At 39.3% G+C, this 25,091-nt stretch overlaps 1 protein-coding gene and 1 long non-coding RNA gene across 5 annotated transcripts in view; one reads left to right on the top strand and one right to left on the bottom strand.

The window, feature by feature from the left end:
* MME (membrane metalloendopeptidase) overlaps positions 1-25,091 on the bottom strand; it is a 130,232-nt gene that overhangs the window by 81,542 nt on the left and 23,599 nt on the right. For all 4 annotated transcript variants that reach the window (XM_072618674.1, XM_072618675.1, XM_072618676.1 and 1 more), the window contains one exon: positions 1,611-1,772. In XM_072618674.1, the coding sequence (XP_072474775.1) occupies positions 1,611-1,772 (162 nt within the window). The remainder of the gene's footprint in view (positions 1-1,610; positions 1,773-25,091) is intronic.
* LOC140510222 (uncharacterized) overlaps positions 6,725-25,091 on the top strand; it is a 41,142-nt gene continuing 22,775 nt past the window's right edge. Inside the window, exons 1-2 of the long non-coding RNA XR_011969152.1 lie at positions 6,725-6,956; positions 8,741-8,860. This is a non-coding gene — a long non-coding RNA (uncharacterized lncRNA). The remainder of the gene's footprint in view (positions 6,957-8,740; positions 8,861-25,091) is intronic.

The raw sequence follows: 25,091 nt of genomic DNA on the forward strand, positions 1-25,091 counted from the left end.
TGTGTGTCTGTATGGGTGTAGGTATAGAAACACATTCACTACACTCTAATCTGCTTTGATGACAATTGTTTCCCATGAAGATTCTAAAAAAAAAAAAACACAAATAAACCAAAGAATAAATGACAATGGAAAGAATCCCGGAATGTCCGGTGGATTTATGCCTCAGAAGACTTGGAGTCAGTCAATCAACCACCAAGGATTTAACTATGAAGCACCGATAGCCAGGAAAACCTACACAAAAATGCAAACAGCCTCTCTTCTCGTGGAGCTTCTCTTTTATGAGGGGACTGAGGAGTGGTGTGTTGGATTGGATGGAGTCAGGAAGAAGTAGGTTCAAACCTGGTCTGACGCTTTCTGTTTATGTGACCCTAAGCAAGATACATTATGTCCCAACGTCTCAGTGACTCTTTAAGACCCTAAGTTATAGAGTTGAGCTGTCTAGATCATCAGGGGAGTTTACACATCAGAACTTGCCCACACTGAGGAAACCATGGGAAATCTGGCCTAAAAAAAATTGTTTAATGATGAATTATCTTTATAACATAAATTTATATATTATAATTTATTTATAATTTACATTATAATACATAATTGTAATATGTATATAATGTTATAATATACAGTAATACCTAACTATCTCTATATAATTGATCCTGCCTGTTGAGAAGTCACTAAATATACAAACTTACTCTTCTACAAAGTAACCTTCCAGGAGGGAAAAATAGAGGCCTGAGGAGATGCCAAGTTGTGGTACACTGCACTCTCTTTTGGAGTCAGAGGATCTGGGCATGAAATTCAGCCTTGAATGTTTACCACTCATGGGACCTTGGAAATGTCACTTGATTTCCCTGGAACTCTATTTTCTCATCTGCCACAGGAAGACACCAGATTAGATGGTGTCTGAGCTATGATCTAATGATGGATGTCAGTAACAGTGTGGTTCCTCCTTAAGTGCTCATCTACAAAAGCTTACAACCAGGAAGAAAATCTTGTATGGAGGTGAACTAGCCAAACATATGTCAAATGCTATACAGTTGTATATTCATGTTGGGATTGACCCAGGAAATGACTTCTTTTACTGCTTCCCTACTGAAGGAGTGACTGGAATCATGGGATTACTCTTTCTGGAAAAGTACGAATAACTCAGCTTCATTTTTTTGACTCTTCATTGCTCTGATAGGTTAAGCATAAGCTCTTACCCACACCTAGGTCCTTCCATCTCCTTGAAAGGATACTCAAAAAACAGAAAGTTAATTGACTCTGTAGTGAGAAGACTTGGATTGAAATACCAAATAATATCTATTCTTTCTAAGAAATTGGACAAAGAAAATTAACCTCTGTGGGCCTCAGTTTCCTCCCTCATAAAATGAGGTTACAGTTGAAATAGTTGACCAATAGATCTGATGAGTCCATGCAGTTACCGTGCCTCCATCACTATTTGTTTCCCAATGGAAGGGGTCCATCCATATTTCTCCCAGCTCGGGCTATTCTCCAGTGGCCTGGGTTGGCCACTGAAATAAATCTTTGCAATTTGCTTTATAACTGCTGCCTACAAAAAAAAAATGTGCAGGAAAGGAAGTCATTTGGTACCCAGAAACAAATCCACTGACCTTTCAGAACGACTTCCAGCTCATCTCGTAAAATGTCAAAGTTACTGTAACGTGAGCTGGTCTCTGGAATGATGTTCCGCTTTAACCAGCCTCCGCAGGCATATTTGAAAAAGTCTGTGCAAGGGTTGATGGTGTCATCCATGTTCTGAATCAGCCGAGCAGCTAAAACACAAGGGAAACAAATATTTGTGTGTAAACATTTACTAGAAAAAACAGATGCTACATAGGCTTTTGGCAGCACGTGGGGAAAGAGGGAGAGAGAACCCAGAGAGAGAAGAGACTCTGAACCTGTGACTAGACCAGCATTAGTTGTGTGGATCAGATGTTAGCATCAAGTTAGAGAAGTGGTGTTATATATAGTCAGTGTTCTTTCTGCTCAGAGAAATCCTAGATTCAAATCCAAACTCAGCTCCTTGCTGTGTGTGACCCTGAACAAGTCACTCAGTCTGAGCCTCAGTGTTCTAATCTGTAAAATGGGAGAGGGAGCTAGGTTACATAAATGCTAAGGTCCCTCATAGCTCTATTTATTGTAGATCCCTTTATTCCTCTTATCCTATGAAACTATCCAAATTATGTGTATGTACTGACCAGATGGTCCAATCTCTTTAATCCAATGAGTCTGTGTAAAGTGACTACACAGGGTCCTGTGACAGAAACTGGGGTCATAAAGACAAAATAAAAACTGCCCTCAAGGATTCTGTCTCAGAATCAATAAGCATCTCAGCAGGAACCTACACCAGTCTACTCAGAGAATAATCTGTTCCACTGAGAAAAAAAATGATTATATTGTTTTGGTAAGTATGATCCTCTCCAATGAGGACAAACCTATGACCTTCCAGAGTTGTCCAGCCCATTCCTCTTTGGGATAGCACTAATTGCTTCCTGACATCCAGACAAAACCTCTTTGCAATGTTCACATACTGGTCCTAATTCTGACCTCTAGGAATAAACAAGGGAAGCAAGTTTAATCTCTCTATTAAATAGTTAAATAAATGTTTTACCAGTATTTAAGTGTATATATTTACTTATTTTGCTCATTCATTTATCCATTCATTCATTTATTACTTCCCCATGACTTCCTCAACTTTTCACAACAGAATCCTCTCGTAACAAAGTAGCCAAAACAAACAAGAACAACAGTTGAGTTCTTCAATGCCTGCCTCATGTTGCTCCTAAACTCTTCAGAGAAGAAGGAATGTTTCACCATCAATCATCCGAACATGAGATTGATCACCATGCTGAGCAGAGCTCTGATGACATTCTGAGTTGTTTTCCTTTACATTACCTCTCCTGTACTGGGTAACTTTTCAAATACCTGTTGACAACAATCATTTTCCCCTGGAATCTTCTCTTCTCCAGTCTAAACCAGCTCAGTTCCTTTAATTAGTTTTTAAAAACATTTTAATATCTCCAATGCATTATTTTTTCCTCTTTTTATTCAATTTTAAAAATTCTGAGTTTATGAGGCAAATGTACAAGAATACAAGTCATTCCCCAATTTATAAATGGTCAAAAGATATGAACAGGCAGTTTTCAGAGGAAGAAATTAAAGATATCTAGTCATATGAAAAAATGTTCTAAATCACTATTGATTAGGAAGATGCAAATCAAAACAACTCTGAGATACCACATCACACCTATCAGATTGGCAAACAGGAAGAGGATAAATGTTGGAGAAGATGTGGGAGAGTTGGGTCACTAATTCATTGTTAGTGGAGCTGTGAGCTGATCCAGCCATTCTGGAGAGCAATTTGGAACTATGCCCAAAGGGCTACAAAAATGTGTATACCCTTTGACCCAGCAATACTGCTTCCAGGACTGTATCCCCAAGAGATCATAAAAATGAGAAAGGGTCCCACATGTACAAAAGTATTTATAGCAGCACTCTTTGTGGTGGTCAAAAACTGGAAGTCAAGGGGATGCCCATCAATTGGGGAATGACTGAATAAATTGTGGTATATGAATGTAACGGGGTCTATTGCACTATATGAAATGATGAACAGAAAGACTTCAGAGAAGCCGGGAAAGACTTATATGATCTGATGCTGAGTGAAAGGAGCAGAACCAGGAGAACTTTGTACACAGCAACAACCATAGTATGAGAGGATTTTTTTCTGGTACGCTTAGAACTTCATGGCAATGCAAGGACTTAAAAAATTCCCAATGGTTTGTAAGGCAAAATGCTTTCCGCATCCAGAGAAAGAACTATGGAATTCAATCCCAGATTGTAGCAGATCATTTTCTTTTGTATTACCTTTTGGTTTATTATATGATTTATCCCATTTGTTTTAATTCTTCTATATAACGTGACTATGGTGAAAATGTATTTAATAGGAATGTATATGTAGAACCTATATAAAATCGTATGCCATTTCAGGAAGGGGAGGTAGCCGCGAAGGAGGGGGATGGAGGGGAAAAAAAATCTAAGTTATATAATATTAATTGTAGAACACTGAAAAATAAATTTAAAAAACTCTGTTTAGCAAACACAAAGAATGTTTATACAGAATGGAAAAAAATTTTTTATGCACAATGAAGAATCTCTATTATATACAGCTTGCTTTAAATATAGATATATAAATATGTATATTAAGTAAATTCAAGCTGTTACTTTCAAAGCTGTCCTGCTTCCTTTCATCCTCTTCTGTGTTTTTTATTATTTTTTTAGTTTTAGTTTCCAACATTCACTTTCCTAAGTTTTAAATTTTCTTTGTCTTTCTTCCCCTGCCCCCCTCTCCAGTATGTGGTGCAATCTGATATAGGTTCTACATACACATTCTTATTAAATATTTTTTTCACATTAGTCATGTTGTATAGAAGAATCAGAATGAATGCAAAGAACCATGAGAAAGAAAAACAAAAAACAAAAGAAGGAGAGCAAATGGTATGCTTCGATCTCCATTCAGACTCCATATCTCCTTCTCTGGACGTGGATGGCAGTTTCCATCATGACTCTCTTCTTATTGCATTTATGTTCTACTTAAATATGTTTGCTTGATTTGTCCTCGAGTGTCTATTAAACATAAGTGGGAATCATATATTTTTTTTAAAAAATCAATTGTATTTTGTTGAAATTTTCTCCATTTCCTCTTCCACTCATTGAGAAAGCAAGAAAAAAAAAGTAATTGCAAATATTTAGTCATAAGAAACCCATTTCCTCAGTAAGCCAGGAATCACAGAGCATTGGAGCTAGGAGCAGACGACATCATCTGGTCTTGGCAAGGCTGCAGAGTATATTGGGAATAGCACCTGAGTTGGATTAGAGGACCAGGGTTCAGATTCTGCCTCTGTTACTTACCATCTCTATACAAATGGGCAGGTAAATTAATCTCTCTGAGTCCCTGTTTTCTAAGCTGTCAAATAGGAGGGAGTTGGACTAAATGATCCCCAATGTCCCTACCAACTTTTCATCTAGCATCTGACATCCAGCAGTTAGCACATAGCAGGTATTAACAAATGTTGACTCATTAGCTCATACCACTCCTTGCTGGCTTCTTTCTGCCTAAGAATAACTCACATTTTTCCCCATTTTTCTCACCTAAGTCTGTGATTTAATCTAGTAGGGACCTAGAAACTCCCACCACAGATGCAGATTGCCAACTCATCTGTACCTTAAAGCCCTTGAGAGAAGACACATGCACTGGGAAGACAATTGACTTGACCACAGTAATACAGTTAATAGGAATCAGAGATAGAACTTTAAATAAGGTCTGCCTGACTCCAATGTCAATAGTCTATGCCCTATGCCATATGGTCTCAATTCATGAATACATAATACTTCAAGGTTAGCAAAGTACTGTCAACTCTACAGCCATACCAGGAAATTCCTAGTGCCTTCACCTATACTTTATAGATAAGGAAACTGAGGCTCAGCTGGGGAGTAGGACTTGCCTGTGTTAAGATAGCTGGTAAATATTGGAGGCAAGATTCCAACACAGGTCTTCTAATGGTAAGTTTAAAGCTTCTCCATTACACTGAACTGTCTCTCAGAAGAAATGAAGAGGGTGAATGTCTTGGGTCTGAGATAGATAGACCTCAGATTACAGCCTAAAGCAACCTGAGCATCCAGAGGTGAGGAAATTTCACCTTTCCAATGTCCTTTGAGTGATTTCAACATTTAGCTGGGCTGAGGGCTGTTCTTGGATCTTCTCACTTGGTTGGAGTGTATAATGCAATTTTTGGTTATTGGGCTGTGTTTAAAAGATGGCTGCAACGTAGAGTTTGTGTTCATTGATCTGTTTAAGCAAACATATATCGTTTATCAATGTGAGTAATTTACATGATGGGGCTTTGTTTTTGTTTTTCAATTCTTCTGCTCTTTCAATGGTCCCTAGGAACTCTTAGGGGAAAAAAATTGAATCCATATATGTATTTACCAGCACCAATAATAGGCAAGCCCTGAGCTAAGTTCTACGGGAGATACAAGGCAGGAGACTTGAGTTCTTCAAGAATCATCAACCTCAGGGTGAAAGGGGCTTCAGGAGGAAGACAGGAAATAAGCCTTGATTGGGTACCTGCCAGATGCCAGGCACTGTGCTACATGCTTCACGATATGATCTCATTTGATCCTTACAACAAGCCTGGGAGATAGGTGTTATTACTATTATTATACAAGTTGAGGAAACTGAAGCAGAAAGAGGGTAAATGAGTTTTCCAGGATCACACAACTAGTCGTGTTTGAAGAAGGATTTGAATTCATTTGCCTTGATTCCAGACTATGTGCTGCATCACCTAGCTGCCTCTGGGCAATCTGGTCCAACAACCCATTTTTCAGACAAGAATATGATGCTAAGTGAACGAAAAAGCCATTGATTAAGCCCTTCTTGACTCTGGGGATAATTCCTGACCTTAAAGAATTTACATTCCAATTGGAAACACATGAGGAGTGATAGCCAGAGAGGGCACTTTGGTTCTTAAAGTTCCAGGAATGGTGAAGGGATCTACAGGAGAATAAATGGGACACATACCTTCCAAGGGCAATAGCAGACATGATTTGATTTGATCCTGCTTCCAGGAATGGAGGACAGGAGATGGATGAGGAGCCCAAAACAGCAAGGTAAGTGGTGAAGCTATTTCAAAGATGGCTGGGCTGGGAGCAAGAGAGGGTGGTGAAGCATTGCTTTGGTCTGACTGAAATAGGGGGCTGGACCAGGGAGTCAGTCACCAATCAGGTCAGTAAAGCCTCAGGGCAGAAGTTCTGGAGATGAAAGGGCATGGATTGGGGGCTGGGCTACAAGAAGGTGGTTAAAACTGAGCAGAAGATGACTGCAAAGGTTAAATGCCTTGTCCAAGGTCCAAGGAGCAGTAAATTTCGGATGCAGGATCCAGGGCTGAGTCCAGAGGAAGGTAAGCCTCTTTTCCCTGTTCCCTCCCTGGCACATGCCCTATTTATCCTTCCAGGCAGAATATTAAGCTGCTTGAGACGACACCTTGGACACACTGGGTCTTAAAAGCTTGCTTCACATTGAACATGCCCATTAGACAGATGGATTGCTGAAGAGACTAGAGTGAGGTATACCAGGGTGATGGAACTAAATGTCCCACAATTAGGAAAGAAAATAAACTATGGAAGAAACTTTGAATTTTGAATGAGATAGAGGTACAAAGTTAGATGAAGGCAGAAACCATGGAAATCTCAGAGTTTAAGAAAAGCCCCTAAAAACATATGAAGCTAACATTTAATGCAAATTGCCAGGAAATTCAAACCTAAGCAAAGATATTTTAGGAGCCCATTTGAGGCAAAGTCTCTTGGAAAATGCCTCTTACTTAAATTGAATATTAGAGGGGCTGCATCCATTTCTACTGATTTCATTGTCTATCCTCTTTGGGAATTGGATGGTGTCTGTCATGAGCCCTTTCTGATGTAATAGAATGCTGATGTACATGTTTTACTGCCTCTATGGGAAGCCTGCCTTCCTTTTTAAAACACCCTATGACACCAGGTAAAACATCCAAATAAAAAAGATGAATGGAATTTCCCATTCTCGTCCCGCTGCGGCACTGCCATGGCCTCCATATTTCATGAGGAAGTGCAGGTCTCCATTTCTTTTTGAACATCAAATATACCCATCTGACATCTGGTGTTTTTAAGCTGTTTGCCGTTTGTGAGTCCCATACCAAAGCAATCAGGCAAACATACTTCCTGAAAAAAGTCGCTGAAAGAAGCCCCTAGGCTGCGGGATCCAGTTCTGTTCCAGGCGACTTTTCCTATTTCCCCATGACCTCGGAGCTCATCTAAGCACCGAGCTTCCAAAGACTTCAAAGGAAGCTCTGTTCTGATGAACATTTTGGGGCATGGGCCAAGGCAAGAAATGGGCCCTCGGTACTTTTAGGTAGTTTCTTTGATCAACCTCCCTTTAATCTCGGATCACGGGTTTGAGTCTTATTTTGCACCTCATCCTCTGGCCCTCCTCTGGGCTGACTTGGCTTTGAAGTCTAGGGGTGCCCATGTGTTTGGGGAGGGCAGGAGGAAGAAGCCATTCAACTCTCAAACTGGTCGTAATTGTTTTGTTTTGTAATGATGTTTTGAATTTCAACAACCTTTCCCCACAGCCACACCTACCCAGCAGCTTCAGCTGACTGCATGTTATTTTGGTCTCTAGTTTGTCAAAGTGATTTTTAAAAATAATTGTCACTTTAATACACACACACACATATAAACACATGCAATCACACTTTGCATGAAGAATGGTTAATTTTTGCTACCACCAATTCCAAACGCTTCTTGGTGCTAACAAACACTGGGAAAGATTTTCTAGCTAATTGTCCTATCACTTTTTCTTTTGCTTCACAGACCAAGTAAGAAGTTAACTGATCTGACAGGATCTTTGAAAACTGTGTCATCTTAGAACCAGAAAGTCAATATTTTTTAAAGAACACTTCCTATGAGAGCAATTTGGTCTTGATGAGCTATTCTCAAACACTGCTAGGGTAGGATGGGCCTTTTGAAAGGCCCCAGTAATTTGCTGCCTGGAAAGGATCTATTTGTCCTCAGAATTGGATTCTATACACTGGAAGAATCCTTTAAGACAGAACATCAAACGTCCACAGTCTTTTCAGGGTGACTGAGAAGATGCACAGTAGGTTGCCAGTTACCTGGACAATTCAAGCTACTGCTCTTTCCCCTGTAGGTGTTTCCATCTAGTTCTGAAGGGGAGGCACAGCCTGGTTTTCACCACCTAAAGCCCTGACAATCAACAGAAGCAGGCATGAACCTCCAAGGGCCAGGGAAAGAAGATTTACACCTCAAGGTAGGATAATGATCGCTTTTTTTTTTTTTAAAGTGTAGCACACTATTACTATATTTATCCATTTGTATCATTGAAAGGGGTTGCTCTTAGGAAGTTTTGATTTAAAACACACAGAAGAGTTCCACTTTGGAAAAAGATTTTAGAAACAGTGGTGCCATGTACCCATACAGGAGAGTGACCTTTCCTTTCAGTTGAAAACTCAAGGGAAAAAGAAGTGAAATAAACAAATATTGATTTACAAATGAATATAAAATACTTTAAAATTCTGGCAGTTGCTCTTTGCTCATAGGTTTCATTTCACTGGATCTGGATAACATTTACGTTCTGTGAATGCTGGTACCATAGGAGTGGACATTTTCAGTGATTGATGGGAATTACAAAATATGTATTTCTATCACTTTTTGTTTTGGTTCCTTTAGAAAATTGTGAGGAAAGCCCAGAAAGCTGGCTAAATGTAGGGAGGCAATGGAAAACAAATGTCTGCTTTGAAAAAATACTGTTTGGAGGGGAGTTTCATTAGCCCTTAAGTTACACCTCCCAATTCCAGGGAAGATCATCCAGGTGTAAACAAGGACCTGCCACCATTAGCCTAAGGACAGGCTACACTTATACTTAATGTCCCTTGGCTCCATTTCCTCATCTTTACAAAAAAAGGGGAGGGGGGGGTGTTAGGTGAGATGACCTCTGAGTTCTGCCTTTAGATCTAGGGTCTTAAGTTCTGGGAATATTCATAACTACTAATTTCCAGAAATCTTTTCTCAAGGTTCAGAGGCCAAGATACTATTTATTTAATGCAATTCAATTCACTTTATCTGCTTATTTACAAATGTGCCAAAAAGTATGATAAGGGAATAAATTGCTTTATTTCTTCCATAGAATACTTTTGAGGGACTTTCCACTTGGCTCCCGGCACCAGACTTTATCCTCATTTTTTCTGACTCCCTGAGAAAGTCATTGGATTTCCTGCCCCTGAATTAAGTTTTAATTTTGCAGCTGACAAACACGAACATTTACACATTTTTTAAAAAAGAGGATAAACTACAGCATTATGGATAAACTATAAATCTATGCTAATTACCTTAATCATTTGCTTTATGAGGTATATTACTTTCAAAACTGATCTGTTTGTCTCTCCCTCTAAATTTTCTTTTGTTCTCTTTAGTACATTTTAAAAATGTTTCAATGACAGTCTTTCATCTTCACCTCCTCTTCAACCCCCATCACTAGTACTCAGCATTCTGTCTCTATCCACTACACTTCCTCCCCTACACAAAGAAACCTTCCTTTAATAAATGAGTATAGTCAAACAAGCCAAATTCATTTTGGATATCTGAAAAAGCTATGACTAATTATGAATTTTGAAAGCTTAGCACACTGACAGGACAGGGTAACAGCCTTCATTCAACTAATGAGTCATGATTAGGCAGGATGTTGGTCAGAGCTGTGTGTGTGTTTGTCCTTCGTTGCTGAAGAAGACCGTGCCATCAGAGAAATGATGACATGACTTGCACTTGACTTTGAGTGAGTGAGTGAATGAGGGCTGTGCAGGTCACCAGCCTCACTTCTCCTCCAGAGTCATCTGGATCCAGTGACCAGATATTCCTCAGGAGGACTGGAGATGACCCAGGATGAGGCAGTTGGGGTTAAGTGACTTGCCCAAGGTCACATAGCTAGTGAGTGTCTAGTGTCTGAGGTGAGATTTGAACTCAGGTCCTCCTGACTCCTGCACTGGTGCTCTAACCACTGTACCACCAAGCTGCCCCTGGTCAGAGTTAATAAGTTTTTCAAAGTCATTTTTGTTCACAACATTTTAGTCATTGGATAAATTGCTCTCAAGCTGCTCACTTCACTCTGCCTCAATTCATACAAGTCTTCAAAGATTCCTCTGAATTCATCCCTTTTATCACTGCGTATTGTGTAATTCATTCTGTTCTTTCTGCCATTCCCCATCTATTAACAGGACCGTGCTACAACAGAAAGAGATGCTATGAACCTTTCCATATATATGCATCCTTTCCTTCTTCCTTTTGTGTCCTTGGGTTATATGCTTGGCAATAGTGTTACAGAGCATTACTCTATAATGATTTGGGGGCTGTTATTTTATGTTATTTTCCATAGTGACCAGATGAATATCATATTTACCAATCTGATGGTTGAAGTAGAACCTTACTTGTTTTAATTTGCATAATCTTGTGGTGAATTAGAATTATCCCCCAATTTAGCTAGTTGTAGCTTGAATTTTTTCACTTGAGAATTGCCTGTTTTTGATCCAGTTCTTTTTATATATTGGGAATTAAATAAACTTGCTGATTTTTTCCTTCTGAGTTAACTGCTTCTCTTCCAATTTTAATAGAATTGATTTTGTTTGTGCAAAAGCTTTTCAATTTTGTGTGGCTATTTTATCTTCTGTGATCCTCCTCCTTTTTTAGTTTGCTCAAGAAGTCTTTCCCTATCCAGAATGGTGAAAGTGATCTCCTTCCCTACTCCACTAATTGGTTGCATATCTTGTATATCTAGGTCCTATGTTGATTTGGAATTTATTATTATATATGGTGTGAGATGTTAACCTAAAACGAATTTTGGTCAGACTACTTTTCAGTTTTCTCAGCAGCTTTTGTCAAATAATGAATTATTATATCAGTAGTGGATATCTTTGGGTGAGTTAACGACTGTATTTCTAGATTCATTTGCTTCTATATATACTGATATGTTCTACTGATCCACTAACTATCCTTGCAGGTAGCTAAGTGGTACAGTGGATAAAGCATTGGGCCTGGAGTCAGAAAGATGAGTTCAAATCTGGCATCAGACACTTATTAGCAGAGCAAGTAAGTTGACTTTGTTAATGCCTCAGTTTCTTCATCTGTAAAATAGGGATAATAACAGCACCTCTCCTAAAGTTCAAATATTTTTCAAATAATAAATTCGATAATAAATAACATTTCAAATATTTATTTGAGAGGCTCAAATAAAATAATTGAAAGAATTTAGTATAGTGCCTGGCACATGATAAGCACCATAAATATTAGCTATTACTGTCTTATTTCTTAACCAGTATCAAATAGCTTTAATGATTCCTACTTGGTAGTATCGTTGGAGAGCTGCCTGTACTAAATCCCTTCTCTTTTTCTCTCTCTCTGACTGTCTCTCTCTCTCTCTCTCTCTTATTTCCCTTGAAATTCTTGATCTTTTGTTCCTCCAAATGAATTTTTTTTCTAGTTCTAGGATACTATTTATTCTATTAAGGAGGGCCCACTTATTCCTAGGATAACTAGTTATTTTGTTTATTTGTTTTTTAAATAGAAATGGCTATAGGGTTTGTCAATATCTTTTACTATTATCTATCACTATGATCAGATGATTTTAAATTATTTTTTGCTATTAATTGTGATTCATATTTATGGTTTTTCTAATAAATTTAATGACCCCACATTACTGGTATAAATCCACCTTGGCCATAGGTTATCATTTTAATATGTTGCTATAACCTCTTTACTAATATTGTATTTAATATTTTTGTATATTACTGTATTATTATTTTTCTCTTCTCTCTGCTCTCATTCTCCTTGGTTTAGGGATCAGGAACATATGTGTATCATAGAAGGAATTTGGTAGAATCTTTTCTCTATTTTTGCACAGTTTATATAACATCTGAATTGTTCTTTCAATGTCTGACATATATAAATCCATCATATTCTGACTTCTTTTTCCTTTAGGAATTTATTTTTGGAGAAGAGAAAAAGAGTAAGTACTTATGTAGCACCCACTAATATGCCAGGCACTGTGGTAAATGTACTTTTTTATTTTACAAATATTATTCTGTTTGATCCTCAGAATAACCCTGTGAAGTAGGTGCTATTATTATTCCCAGTTGTATAGTTGAGAAAACTGAGTCAAAAAGGTTAAGTGACTTGCCCAAGGTCATATATAGCAGAAAGAATCTGAGGCTGGATTTGAATTCAGGTCTTTCTGACTCTAGGACCACTAAACCACCAACTGCTTTTAAATTTATGGCTTTTGACAGCCCATAAAATACTTGTAAAGAAGAACTCCCAACAAATTCTGGAGCAGCAGAAGCCACAGAAAAATGGAGCAGAGGAGATTTCTGTTCCAGAAAGCCCTGGAAAGGTCTGTCAGGCACCAGACCCAGAGCAGAGCCCAGCCCTGCCTTGGCCATGAGGTACCAAGAGGAGCAGATCTGAGCAGGCTTCAGGGACGGAATCTCCAGCGGGCCGCCCAGGTCCCTCCACCCACAGGTGCCAAAGGTCGATGATAAGGTGTTTTTGGCTGGCCGAGAGGGGAGCGGGGTGTCCCTATAACTCAGGCCCCCTCGGGAGGCAGCAGCAGAGGCAGCTGCAGACAGGGGCTCCCCAAGCAGGCAGGAGCTTGGATCCATTGTTGAAGGTCCCCTGAGGGAACTGAGCTCTGAGAGGTGGCCCTGCCCGCACTTGAGCACCTGAACTTAATCCCACACTGAATAACAGCCCCACCCCGGCCAAAGCCCTGAGGTTGGGAAGCAGCATTTGAATCTCAGACCCCAATTGCTGGCTGGATCTGGAGGCGAGGTGGGTGTGGAAAGGACACTCAGAAGTCAAGTAACTGGCTGGGAAAATGCCCAGAAAAGGGGGAAAAAAAAATAAGATCATAGAAGGTTAATTTCTTGGTGAACAGGTATCTCCTCCCTTCCTTTCTGATGAGGAAGAACAATGCTTACCATCAGGGAAAGATGTAGAAATCAAGGCTTCTGTATACCAAACATCCAGAATAAATATTCCAAGGGCTCAGGCCATGGAAGAGCTCAAAAAGGATTTTGAAAATCAAGTTATAGAGGTGGAGGAAAAACTAGGAAGAGAAATGAGAGAGATGCAAGAAAAGCATGAAAAGCAGGTCCACACCTTGCTAAAGGAGACCCAAAAAAATGCTGAAGAAAATAACACCTTGAAAAATAGGCTAACTCAATTGGCAAAAGAGGTTCAAAAATCCAATGAGAAGAATGCTTTCAAAAGCAGAATTAGCCAAATGGAAAAGGAGCTTCAAAAGCTCACTGAAGAAAATAGTTCTTTCAAAATTAGAATGGAACAGATGGAGGCTAATGACTTTGAGAAACCAAGAAATCACAAAACAAAACCAAAATAAAAAAATGGAAGATAATGTGAAATATCTCATTGGAAAAACAACTGACCTGGAAAATAGGTCCAGGAGAGACAATTTAAAAATTATGGGACTACCTGAAAGCCATGATCAAAAAAAGAGCCTAGACATCATCTTTCATGAAATTATCAAGGAAAACTGCCCTGAGATTCTAGAACCAAAGGGCAAAATAAGTATTCAAGGAATCCACAGATCACCACCTGAAAGAGATCCAAAAAGAGAAACTCCTAGGAACATTGTGGCCAAATTCCAGAGTTCCCAGGTCAAGGAGAAAATATTGCAAGCAGCTAGAAAGAAACAATTCAAGTACTGTGGAAATACAATCAGGATAACACAAGATCTAGCAGCTTCTACATTAAGGGATCAAAGGGTGTGGAATAGGATATTTCAGAAGTCAAAGGAACTAGGACTAAAACCAAGAATCACCTACCCAGCAAAACTGAGTATAATACTTCAGGGGAAAAATTGGTCTTTCAATGAAATAGAGGACTTTCAAGCATTCTTGATGAAAAGACCAGAGCTGAAAAGAAAATTTGACTTTCAAACACAAGAATGAAGAGAAGCATTAAAAGGTAAACAGCAAAGAGAAGTCATAAGGGACTTACAAAAGTTGAACTGTTGACATTCCTACATGGAAAGACAATATTTGTAACTCTTGAAACTTTTCAGTATCTGGGTACTGGGTGGGATCACACACACACACACACACACACATACACACACACACCACACACCACACACACACACAAACACACACACACACACACACACACACACACACACCACACAGCACACAGCACAGAGTGAATTGAATAGGATGGGATCATATCTTAAAAAAATGAAATTAAGCAGTGAGAGAAATATATTGGAGGAGAAAGGGAGAAATGGAATGGGGCAAATTATCTTTCATTAAAGAGGCAAGGAAAAGACTTTTCAGTGGAGGGAAAAAGAGGGGAGGTGAGAGAAAAACATGAAGTTTACTCTCATCACACTTGACTCAAGGAAGGAATAAAATGCACACTCATTTTAGTATGAAAACCTATCTCACAATACAGGAAAGCGGGGGAGAAGGGGATAAGCAGGGTAGGGGGGATGATGGAAGGGAGGGCAATGGGAGGAGGGAGCAATTTGAAGTCAACACTTGGAGAGGGACAGCATCAAAAGAGAGAATAGAAGCAATGGGGAACAGGATAGGATGGAGGGAATTATAGTTAGTCATACACAACATGACTATCATGAAAGTCATTTGCAAAACTACACAGATATGGCCTATATTTTATTGCTTGCCTTCCCAAAGGGAATGGGTGGGGAGGGAGAGATGAAGAGAAGTTAGAACTCAAAGTTTTAGGAACAACTCTCAAGTACTGTTCTTGCCACTAGGAAATAAGAAATACAGGTAATGGGGTATAGAAAGTTATCTGGCCCTACAGGACAAAAGAGAAGATGGGGACAAGGGAAGGGAGGGATGATAGAAGAGAGGGCAGATTGGTGATAGGGGCAATCAGAATGCTCGGTGGTTTGGGGTGGGGGGAGGGGACAAAGGGGGAGAAAATTTGGAACCCAAAATTTTGTGAAAATGAATGTTAAAAGTTAAATAAATTTTAAAAAAATAAAAAATAAATAAATTTATGGCTTTCTATTTATGACTTGATCAACTTTGTTGTTTGCTTTAGGTTAGTTACATTATTCATTTTTTTATCTCATAAATCTGGATATTTTATGTTATAAATATTTGTTTCATAATTGTAAAAGATTTCTTGTGATTTTCCTTTTCCCTCTTTTCATTTTTTCATATTGGTAATTTTGTCTACTCTTCTCATTTTATAAATAATAAGGCACTTAACTATTTTAGCATTTTTTTTAAAGCCACTTGTTTTATTTATTGGTTGAATCATTTTATTTTGGTTTGCTTTCAATTTCTCCCATCACATTTGGGTAAGGTTTTTTTCTACATTCTGTTGTACAGAAGCTAAGCTATTTATTCTCTTTCTAATTCTTCTCCACGCTCTTACTTCACTTATAATATCTTTTTTAAAAAATATTCTATTTGGCTTCTTTCAAGTCTCTTCTAGTCCTTATGGTGAAGCATTTCCCCCACCCCCTCTGCTTTCTGTGGAGTCATTTTCTCTTCTGGATTTGAGCATTTCTTGTCCTATCATATTTTTCTTTCTAATATTTTCTTTTATTCACTCATGTCTCTGGCCTTTGTTCTTGATTTGGGACTCTGTGTTAAGGCTTCCTTTACCTCTCTATAGCAAATGCTTGGTCCTGGCCCTGATTCCCTGGGACAGCCTTCCACATCCCCTGTGGGGTCAGAACTGAGAATGCTGGTAGGTTTTGATCACCACTGCCTCATGCACCCCCTGAATCCCCATTGTTTGAGTTCAGAGTGTCTCTGAAAGTCTTTGAGGCCAATTCAGAAGTGGATAAAAGCAATTTCAGGATACATTGGAAGAATAGAGGGATGCTGTACCAGGTCACTAGCACTTTACCCAAGATACAGAAGAAGCCACACCTTACCACCGAGGTAGGGTAGAAAGCGAGTCGAATTGGGAGTGAGAGTTGGATTCAAGTCTTCCTTCTATAATTCCCTGTCAGCTTAGCTTCACTAACCTCTGTGGCCTCGGTTCTCCAGTCTGGAAAGAGTCATTTGAACCGGACAGCCTGTAATATTCCTTTTCAGCTCTTAATCTACAACTTTATGATCCTTGACAGTTGCCAAGATTATGAAATTCAAGGGATTTCATGCTAATGGGAACTACATAGACCTACCAAAGTATCTGCGTAAGAACGTGCAGTCTGTGTAAGACTAAGGAGTCTGGCGATAAATTCTAGAGGGTCTGTAGACTTGGGAGAGGAAAGAAATTCTTATTTTCACTAAACTCTAGTTGAAATTTAGCATCTCCTTTTAAACAAAACAAAATAAAACATGATCCTGAGAAGGATCTCAAATGACTATCTTTTAGCATTCTTGGTATCTCTAGAACTTATCGTAGCTCTTGGCACAAAGTAGGTACTTTATTGACTGACACATCAAAAGAAAGATTAAGAACCAAGCAAAGGACTCTAGACACTGGAAGGAGTTTTTAAGATTCCTCCACCCATCATGACCACCATTTTATAGATGAGGTAGCTGAAATCAAGACAAATTAAATGATTTATTATTACTAATAATAATACAAGCTAACATTTGTGTGAGCTTCCTATGTGCCAGGCATTGAGCTAAGTGCTTTACTTCACCCTCACCACAGCTCTTTGAGGTAGCTATTTGCCCAAGGTCATAGAGGAAGTGGGAAGCAGAGCCGGAATTCCACCCCAGCCCCTCTGGCTCTGAAAGATAATGTTCTTTCCATATAACATGCAGCTTCCCCAAAGCCCATCCTCCTTGGAGATAGTTTCAGTGAAGAACTGGAAGCAAAAAGAGCAGGTGTTTTTTGGATGGCAGATTCTTAAGTCCTGAAATCACCCTTGGCTCAGAGCCTTACCCTTCTCCATGTCCCCAATTCCAAAGAAGGCCACTGGCCTGAGGCCATCACGGCTAATGTTTGTCCACTCTTACAACCACCGTGAGTTCATTCTGCCGGTCACACTGACTTAAGTCAAGTGCCAGGCACTGTGCTGAAGTGCTGGGGATGCCAAGAAAGGTGAAACTCATCCCTGCCTATAAGGACCTCACATCCTAATGGGAGAGACAAACAACTATGTCCATACAAGACATTAACAAGATAAATTGGAGATAATTCCAGAGTGGAAACCCAGAAAAGCTTCTTGTAGAAAGGTAGGATTTTAGTTGAGACCTGAAGGAAATCTGGACGAAGAGGGAAGTCTGAGGCAATCCCTAAAGTATGCCCTGCTCCATGAACCTGTCAGTGCCTGTCAGTTATTCTAAGAGCCAGGATACCACTGGAAAAGCTGTCAAGGGGAGTGTGGAATGGAGAAGAAGGCAAACTGCGGGCAGAGGACTCACTCACCAAGAATGTAGACTGAAGGCATGACTGTAAAATGAGACTCCACATGAAAACACACATAGCCCATTCATGGGCTATCCGTAAGCCCTGTGACTACTGTGCAAAATTTCAAGCCTGAATTTAAATGCCTAACTGTTCAGTTCAATCTATCTCACACTTATCTGATTTGTTATATTGAAGGTGCTGTGCTTGGCACTGCATAAGCAGAAAGGAGAAAGAGAGAAAGGCTAGCCCCTGTCCTAGAGGAATCCTTGAAGACAGGTCCTTAAACCACTCTGCTTCAGGTTAGGATGAATAGAAATGGATAGAGGAGCTCGGAGATGAGGATTTGGGGAGGGAAAAGAGTTTCCAGACAGGGACAGATTAGGGCAGGCTTCCCAGAGACACCATGCCTGAGCTGGGCCTTGAAAGGAGGGAGAAAGAGCCCACAGGTGGTGCTGTGGAGGAAGTTCACTCCAATCAGGGGAGACAGCTTCACCAATGTCTAGGAGCAGGTGAGAGGTGATAGAGCAGGTAAGAACCCAGGACCTTCAACAAGAGTTTGTTAAATATCTACTCCATGCTTGATTTGGTGAAAAGGTCTGACAAAGAGACTACCTGAAGGAGAATAAATCAGAAGAGACAACCTGGAGGCAGATTGAGGAGGACCATGAATTGTATGAGAATGAACTTTTTTTGGTCTATCCTATAGATAATGGGGAGCTAAGGAAGATTTATTTCTTTTTTTAAAGAAAGGCATTGGCATTTGAAATATTACACTGGCAGCTAACAGGATGGGTGGGAGAGGGGAGAGACTGGATGGATAAAACCAATTAAGAGGCTACTGCACAGTTCACAAAAGAGGTGAAGAGGGGCTGGATGAAAGTGTTGAGCAGTTGGAATGAAGAGGAGGAAGCAATGCCAGATATGTTCTAGGGGTAGAATTAATAGTATATGGTGATAGGCTGGCTTTGGGAAGGGGAGGAAGGGAAGAGCAAAGCATGCTGAGTTTTAGAGGTTGGGGAAATGACCAGGCACAGATGTCTATCAGGAATGGGAAATGCAAAGTCATTGATAGTGAAAAAAGAAATTATTCACCATTCATATCAGACATGCAAGTAGGGCTAGAAAGAACCTAGTCATTTTGTTATATGAACCAATATACCCCCAAATACCTACAGACCAAGGAAAGTTGACTGCAAGGTTTTTTTTTTTTATCTCAATCTGATGTAACTTCTTTGGTATCAGTGTTAAATTTCCTAATTTATATTGTGCCTTAAATTTATGGAGAAGAGACACCATGGAGAGAATACTGGAACCAGAATCAGTATGTTCTGGGTTCAGATTCAGTTTCTAACTCTTAACTAGCTTTGTGACCAAGGTCACAACATGAGGACTCTCCATTTCTTCATTTGTAAAATGAGGATCACACCTGTGGTGCTGACATCATATGGTGGCTGTGAAGTTCAAATCAGATGTTAGTCAAGCACTTTGCAAACCTTAAATGGTCATTCTTTGTGTCATATAGTTATGTTGGAAGGACCCTCAGAGGTCATCTAGTCCAGCCTCAAGACAGCCAGAAGTTAAAATATTCACCTAGATCACATACAGCAGAAGGTCTGAACTTGTTTTCTCTGATTCTAAGCTCTTATCATCCACCACTCAACCAATTATGTACTTAATTGGTCTTTAATGGTGAATGGTGCTAGATTCATTCTCTCAACTAGCGTCACTCACAAAAAAGTCACTTAAGATCATCACAGAATAGACACACAAATCAATTGAGTCCAAATGACTGAATTCTCTTGCTTCATTTCACAGATGGTGCCAGTACATGGTCCACTACCAAGAGGGGACATATTAATAATTCTCTGTTGCTGACTCCTGTAAAAGACAAACCAGCCACATTTCTTGTTATAAACCAAAACCCTGCATCCTTGTGCTATGGAGGTGGCAAAGTGCCATAAATCTGAAAGCCATTTCTCTTTCCAAGTCTGATTTGCATATTGAATAATGAAAGACTTTTTTCCCAGCACAAGCTATTAAGGAACACAATGTAATTTAAATCCCATATATCACTTAAAATAAGTTATTGGAGGTTGCATGTTGATTATGATGTTAATGAAGGATAATGTTCTCTTTTTAAAGGAAGGTTATTGCAAAGGTTCAAGAGGCATCCTTATTTCTCTTCATCATTTCTCACCTTTTACTTTAGATTTCAAGTGCTGATTAAAAATAGAAACCCCAGGAATACTGGCCCCCCCCAAATTTAAGAAGGGGCAGCATGGTCAAGCACTTCAGCTGATGCTCTTAAAACATGTTCTCGTCTGAAATCTTATCATTCGCCAAGTATAGTTAGAGTTTTCAGAGTGGGGATGGTGCCAAGCAAGGATGGTACCTTCCTCCTACCCAGAGGAAGGCTACACGCATGTTTCTATCCCTCCAAAACTTTATTTTGTGAAATATCTGAAGACTTAGGGGAAAAAAGTAATTGCTTCTCTTTTTGATATATTTGTAATTTGCTTGAAGCACTACTGGCCTAGGGTTGTTTCATAAATTGATTCTACTTCTTTTATTTACTTTCATCCTTAGGACACTCTCTAAGGCTTCCTCTGCTCATCTGTAAAATGGATATGTCACTTGTACTATTCTCTTTACAGGTTTGTTGTTAGCAGAGTATATGTAAGGCTATAGAGAGGAAAAAAGTGCGAGGGTTGAAGCTAGAAGACCTGGATTCAAATTCTGTTTTTCCTAATTACTACTAGTGTGGCCTCTGACAAATCACTTAAATGTCTGGGAGCCTCAATTTCCTTCAACTGTAAAAACGATGATCTTTGAGGAACCTTCTAGCTCTTAATACGAGCTCTGTAAGTGTTAATTGTTATAATGATCACAATTATTATAGAATAATCAATCAATAAAAATTTATGAAGCACTGCTATGTGCCAGGAACTCTACCGAGCATTCACAGCTGGAAGAGACATCAAAGGCCTAGTCCAACTTATAACTGATAAGAAATTGGCTACCACAAAGTATCTGACAAGGAAAAATTCCTTTCTGCTTGACCTCCAGTAATGGGGAAAACACCTCCCAGAGCAGCACCTTTCACTCTCTGTGCTCTAATGGTTAGGAAGCTTTTCTGCCATCAAGCCTCATTTGCATCCGTGTCTTCTGTTCATTCATTCTGATTTTGCTTCCTGAGGCCAAATAGGACAAGTCTTAACCCTCTCCAAATACTGTTGAGACAACTCTAATGTCACCCCATGAACCTTCTCTTCCCTAGGATGAACATTCCCCAGTTGCTTTGACCAGACCGCAAACCATTCTGGTTGCCTTCCTCTGGAAGAGCTCCAGGTTATCAATGTCCTTTCTTAATTATGGGGCCCAGAACTGAGCTCAGTCCTCTCTACAAGGTCTGATCTCAAGACAGAATCTTACATAGTAAGGTAGGACTATCACCCTTTTATTTTTGAAAACTAGGCCTCTCTGAATGAAGTCAATGATCAGGTGAACTTCTTTGACCATCAAATCATACTACTGAAGCATACATCCCATTAATACCCCTACCTAGATCCTTTCCAGACAGACTGCTGTTGAATTATGCCTCCTTAATTTCAGAATTTCCATCTTTTTAAATCACACGTAAACTTTTAGTGACATTTATCCCTGAGATTTCATCTTGTTAGATTCTGTCCAATGCCTCAGTCAGCTAGGTTCTTTTTAGATCTAGACTTTATCTGTCATTCAGGGTTAGCTTCTCCTCCCATCTTCATATCATCTAAAAATTGGATAAGCATACCATTGATGTTTTTATCTGCATCCTTAAACAATATGAGGCCAAGCACTTCAGAGCGCACTCCATTAGAGACCTCTGGTCAAATTAACATCAAACTGATAATCACTATTCAACCAGTTCTGAACCCATTTAAATGTATCATCACCTAGCCTAGCCCATCTCTCCAAGAAGAGCATGAGCTACTTTATCAAATACTTTGTTAAAATCAAGGTTAGAATTATCTGCAGCAAATAAAATAATGTTAGTCTGGCATGGTGTGAACTTGATGAAGCCACATGGGTTCCTTGTAATGATTCTAGAATTTCCCAGGAATCAGTCAGAGTTATGGGTTTATAGTTAGACTTAATTCTCTTTCCCTTTTTGACATTCAGGACATTTGTCCTCCATTCCTAGGGTACCGCTCTCATTCTCCATGACCTTTTGAATACACCAGCAAGTTTGGTAATCATATCTACAAGGTCTTTGACAAACCTGATTACACAGGGAAGCCAAGTCATCTCTTGCTATCTCCTTACTTGAGTAACAACCTCCTAGTGGTCATTTTTATCCATGCCTTTTCTGTCCAAAAATCATTCATCTTGGCAGAGAAGGTAGCAACAAAATAGAATTGAATAGCTCTTACTTCTCCCTTATCAGTTATTAGGTTTATTAAAAACCCACTATGTGCAAGGTTTTTTCTAGATAACTCATCTGTCACCTACTGTAGTAAAAACCAATATTCATGCTTTGTGTGTTAAATAAAATTTAAGGGTTATCAGTGAATTCATAATGGAGGAGTTAGAGTCTTTAACCAAAGGACTCCAACGTCCAACTAAACCATGGATAAAATCTGAGACCTGAGTGTCCAGGGAGAGAAGAGACTTTTGTACAAAAAAAAGGGGAGAAATGAGCTATAGAGGGGAGATGCCAGGTGAGACAAAAAGAAATCAGAGATAATTGGAGATTTTAGTCTAGCGGGTGATGTGTGAAGGAGGAGGCACCTCACTAAGCTTTGTTTTAGACACTAAACTAGGGGCTTAGAAATCCATTCTGGCTTAGGTAGAAATGGTTTGAGTGGCAAGAGAGAAGAGGACAAAAAGGCTATTTCCTCATTGATTGAAAACTATATTAGAAGGGTAAAAAGAGGAACATGGGAACTAGGGAAGAAATTCTAGCTTTTCAGATGGTGAGGGAAGTAGGGCCTTCAGCAGGAAAGGGCCTTGTATCCCAAATCTATAAAACAGACATCTAGTTTATAATAGGTAAAATATCTCAGTTCCTTGTGCCTATACTTGGGTATCAATATACAAATTTTCACCTTAATCATCCTTCTGACAACAAATAATTTGGCTCAAGACAACTAATATTTTTTAATCAATTTATTTGTTTTCAGTTTTCTACAATCACTTTCATACATTTTAGATTTTCTCTCCTTCCTTCCCCCATCAAGACAACTAATCTTTAAAATGGGGAATAAGGAAATATAGTAAATAGCGGGCCAGGCCTGGAGTCAGGAAAACTCATCTTCCCAAGTTCAAATCTGGCCTCAGTAGCTAGGTGACCCTACACAAGTCACTTCACCCTGTTTACCTCAGTTCCTCAGCTGTAAAATGAGCTAGAGAAGGAAACAGCAAACCATTCCAGCATCTTTGTAAAAAAAAACAAAAACAAACAAAAAACAAACCCAAATGGAGCCATGAAGAGTCAGACATGACCACAAAGTTTCTGAACAACAGTTTAATCTTTGCATTTCATTGAATAGTCATTCCAAAGTTGACTTTTCATTCTGGAAGGTTTTTTTTAAGTGAATTAATAATGAATATTACTGAATCTCAGCCCTGGAAGGGGTCTCCATGGCTAGTGAGTCACACTGTTATCTGAACAAGAATCTCATCCAACCTTTACTTGACCACTTCCAGAACACAGACCCACTCCTTGGCTCTTCAACTTGAACCAGTGTTGGCTCCAGAGGGTAAAATCAAGAGAAATAAATCAAAGGTGAAAGCCACAAGATCTTAGCTAAATCTCTTCCATACGCCTTGAAAACAGAAGCACCACGAATGGGAGTATTCTTTCCAACACGACAATTTGCCAAGAATCATGACTTCTCTTCTAATGTGAGTATTGTCTGTGCCCTGGCAGATGATTTCACTGATGTCTACACAACATGCTGAGGGTCTTTCTCTAGATCTCTTCACATTCCATGGATCCCAATGGGACATGGAGATATGCACTGGCAATCCCTCACTCTGGATCCATCATCTGCCCATTTGCCTTTTCCTCATGACAACTCTTCAAATATTTGAAGGGGTACTAAGTGTGAGGGTAACCAGTCAGGTAACTCCTGCTCTGGTGGCCCAAATCTGGTGCTTTAGAGGTGCATCTCAGTGACTTTGCTCTTCTTTGCCTTACTGTTTTCTAGTCACTGACATTTTCCCATGCTCTAACACAATAGTAAATGTGTTGTGTGGGCAAAGATTTATATGCTCTTTGAATGAGAAAAGATTATCAGGAAGGCTAGAGAAAGGCACACTAAGTATACAGCACAGTTTAGGATCACAAAATGTAAGAACAGTGAAGGGTCATAGAAGTTATCTAATACAAACCACATTTTTTTTTATTAAATGAATGAATTTAAAAACACTATACTATACACAGGGGTACAAATACAAAAGCAAAGACAGTCCCTACCTTTAAGAAGCTGATATTCTAACAGAGGGAGACAATATATGAAAGAATGGTGGTCAAGTAGAAGTATTTTCATCTGGAAAGTTATAGGGATGATGAAAGATGAACGAGGAAAGCAGGTGGTGCCATCTTTTCTAGAAACCATGAATGTAATTATTCATTAAAGTTCCATTGCTAAAGGGGAGATGGAAAAGGAAGGTATGCATGTATAAGCCAGTCCACAGGTGAGAAAACAGTTGAGGAGTCAAGTAAAGCATGGCTGGAGGTGACATACACATAATGGGCCAATGGAGGCACTCATCAATCAGATGAGAATACAGAAGGCCAGCAAGATGCAGTGACTTGCCCATGGTCACATGACTCATTAAGTAATGGAGCCCAGGCTAGAATTAGAGTTTTGTGAAAAGGTCTTGAAGTTTGGAACAGGGTGAAATTAGTGAAGGAGACTACAAATTTGGTTACTTGAATTAAGTTCCATGATATGATAGGGTTAGCATGAACTTCACAGTAAGAGAGAAATCTGGACCAGTACCCCTTGGAAGCAACTATTTGACCAAGTAATATGTCTTCATAGGAACAACTGAAATGCAAACTAGCTGTGATTCATTCTTTTTTTGTCAGATATCCTTTTGAAAATGCTGACAATCCTAATTATCATCAGTAACAATTA

This window comes from Notamacropus eugenii, chromosome 6, assembly GCF_028372415.1.
Source record: "Notamacropus eugenii isolate mMacEug1 chromosome 6, mMacEug1.pri_v2, whole genome shotgun sequence".
Classification (NCBI taxonomy): domain Eukaryota; kingdom Metazoa; phylum Chordata; class Mammalia; order Diprotodontia; family Macropodidae; genus Notamacropus; species Notamacropus eugenii.